The sequence below is a fragment of the Rhagoletis pomonella genome, unplaced genomic scaffold (assembly GCF_013731165.1).
Source record: "Rhagoletis pomonella isolate Grant_MI unplaced genomic scaffold, Rhpom_1.0 Rhpom_scaffold_17524, whole genome shotgun sequence".
NCBI classification, from domain to species: domain Eukaryota; kingdom Metazoa; phylum Arthropoda; class Insecta; order Diptera; family Tephritidae; genus Rhagoletis; species Rhagoletis pomonella.
Window position 1 is genome coordinate 659 of NW_023476042.1, and position 2442 is coordinate 3100.

A 2442-nucleotide genomic window follows, 5' to 3' on the forward strand; every position below is an offset into this window, starting at 1 on the left:
TATATTTCTAAAGCCGTTTTCTTGTGTTCGCAAAGCTTGAGAACGGCTGAACCGATTTCTTTGAAGTTTCAGACACCTGCCGCACACGTCCCAAGGATGGTTATAGGCTAAACAAATTTCGATATGTAAAGGGGGGCGTGGCGCCTCCCATACAAACCGATATTTTCATACTGCATATCTCTGAAAGTGTTCATGGTAGAATACTGGAACTTGGTATGGCGGTATATGAAAACAATCGCATACTCTTGGAGAAAAATTGGAGCTATGGGAAAAGAGGGCGTCGCAACTCCCATACAAACCGAATTTTTCATACTACGTAGAGTACTGGAGCTTGGTGTGGAGATATATGAAATGAATTGCATACTCATGAAGAAGAATTGAAGCTATGGGAAAAGAGGGCAAAAGAATTTGTATACTGCATAACTCTGAAAGTGTTCGTGGTACAGTACTGGAACTTCGTATGGAGATATGTATGTATATGAAATCAAGCCCATACTCATGGAGAAAAATGGGGCTATTTAAAATGGGGGCGTAAGGCCTACAAACGTACCGACTTTTGGCTATCTTTGAATGCATTTATAATTCTTTGTAGGTGTGTTTGTGAGTGAATCCTCCTAAATAGGTGTCCGGATTATGACGAAAGTTTGTATGTGTGTTGAGTGGGTCTCTGGATGATTTAGTTTCACTATTTAACCCGATAGTTGGCGCTGTCGTTGAGTTATTACTAAAAATCTTATTTATGATCCGATTTGGCTAATATTTAAAATATCTATTGATAACGGTAAGAGCAATACTATTGCAAAAAAAAAAAGTGCTGGCAGGTGGCGCTGGAGTCGAGTTATTACTAAAAATCGCCAAGTGAGAAAAAGTGCCGAATAAATTGACCTGTTGCACCATTGAGTATATAGAACTCTGCTGTGTTACGATTAGCCCAATGGATGTGATTTTCCAATATTATTATGCGTTTAAGCTTTTAAGGTATTTTGTCTGAAATCCTTTAGAACAATGATATGCATCCATTTTGGAATTGCCACCAACTACATATACTATAAAGCTTCTAGAACAGATTCACTATAGAACCGGATCATTGGAGAATTTCAGGAGCTTCTTCACGGACATAACACTTTCGTTAGGTTATTTAAAGCGGCAAATGACCACCAAACCATAATCTTAGCAAATGAATGTGCCAATGAAAATCGTAAACGTGAATTGTTGGTGAAAATGTTGGACCAAAAAGTTTCAATAAAAAGAAATTAATTTTGGGCGGGACGAGGTTCGCCACAACGACGAGGCGCCTACAATGCACCAATAGTATGCACAAAGAATAATAAAAGCGCACAACACGAGTAATCGACAACATCACCAATCTTATCACATTGATAAGCGCAATTTTCGATAGCAATTGCTCTAATGATAATGAAACAACAAAGAGCGCTGTACAGATTCTCTCTTCTATATAAGCCATTTTTCTATGTCGACTAATTTGCAAAATTTCTTCTAAACTGCCCACACAATTGCTTTATGGCAAATTTTCTTGATTCATAAGTCTACTGTACTTTGTCCACATAGGATCGTTTCAATACATATCAGCTTCTTGAGCAAAAAGATGTATCAAAATAAGGTTAGGTCTCGATTTGCTTGTAAATCAAAGTTAAATTCTTATAAATTTGTTGTAAAAATTACTACAAAGATACATACATACATATGTATATATAATTATTGTATTCAATATTTGCTTCCTCTTATTTTTCCAGATCAACTCAAAATACAGCGAAGAGCTGGCCCAAGAATGCTTAGAGTGGATCAAGATCGTCACTGGTGAACCCATCAACACAGCCGGTGATATGGACAACTTTTTTGAAGTACTAAAGGATGGTGTACTGTTATGCAAATTGGCCAATTCACTGCAACCGGGCTCAATCAAGAAAGTCAACGAAAGCAAAATGGCATTCAAATGCATGGAGAACATTTCCGGTGAGCAATGAAAATACATACATACATACTTAAATTTCTCTTTCTTTGTATAAAAATACAATGCCGATTGTAGCTAAGTGATGCATATAAATATGTATTTTACATATTATCGGGCCATGTCCAAATTGCAATAGAAAGATTTACACAACTTTATTTTTGAAATTTTTCGATTGATTCTTGGTAAGAAGCTAAGGTAAAGCGAGTACTTTATTAGAATGTTAGGACAATATTCATTGATTTTGGTCAAAAATAGCAAACTGATATCTGAAGTCTGCCATGTGAAAGAAAATAAAATGCAGATTAGTAATGTAATTAGGTGTATTCGCGTATTCTTCCAGCAGAAAACTCTCAGCAGCAAAATTCTAATGATCTGTTCTCTCTCAAAGAGAGAAATGTTAAAAAAAAATTACGCAAACGCAAAACTAGCAAAAACTTGAAAGTTTTTAGTACAGCTGATCGAAATTTTGT

The 2442-nt window shown here is 36.0% G+C and overlaps 1 protein-coding gene across 1 annotated transcript; it reads left to right on the forward strand.

Moving 5' to 3' along the window:
* Window positions 1-1748: 1748 nt before the first annotated feature.
* Window positions 1749-2001, forward strand: LOC118757409 (myophilin-like; the record flags this gene model as incomplete). Its single annotated transcript, XM_036492123.1, has 1 exon — window positions 1749-2001. A coding segment is annotated over one exon (237 nt), but the record flags the coding sequence as incomplete, so codon positions are not given.
* Between the last annotated feature and the right edge of the window lie 441 nt (window positions 2002-2442).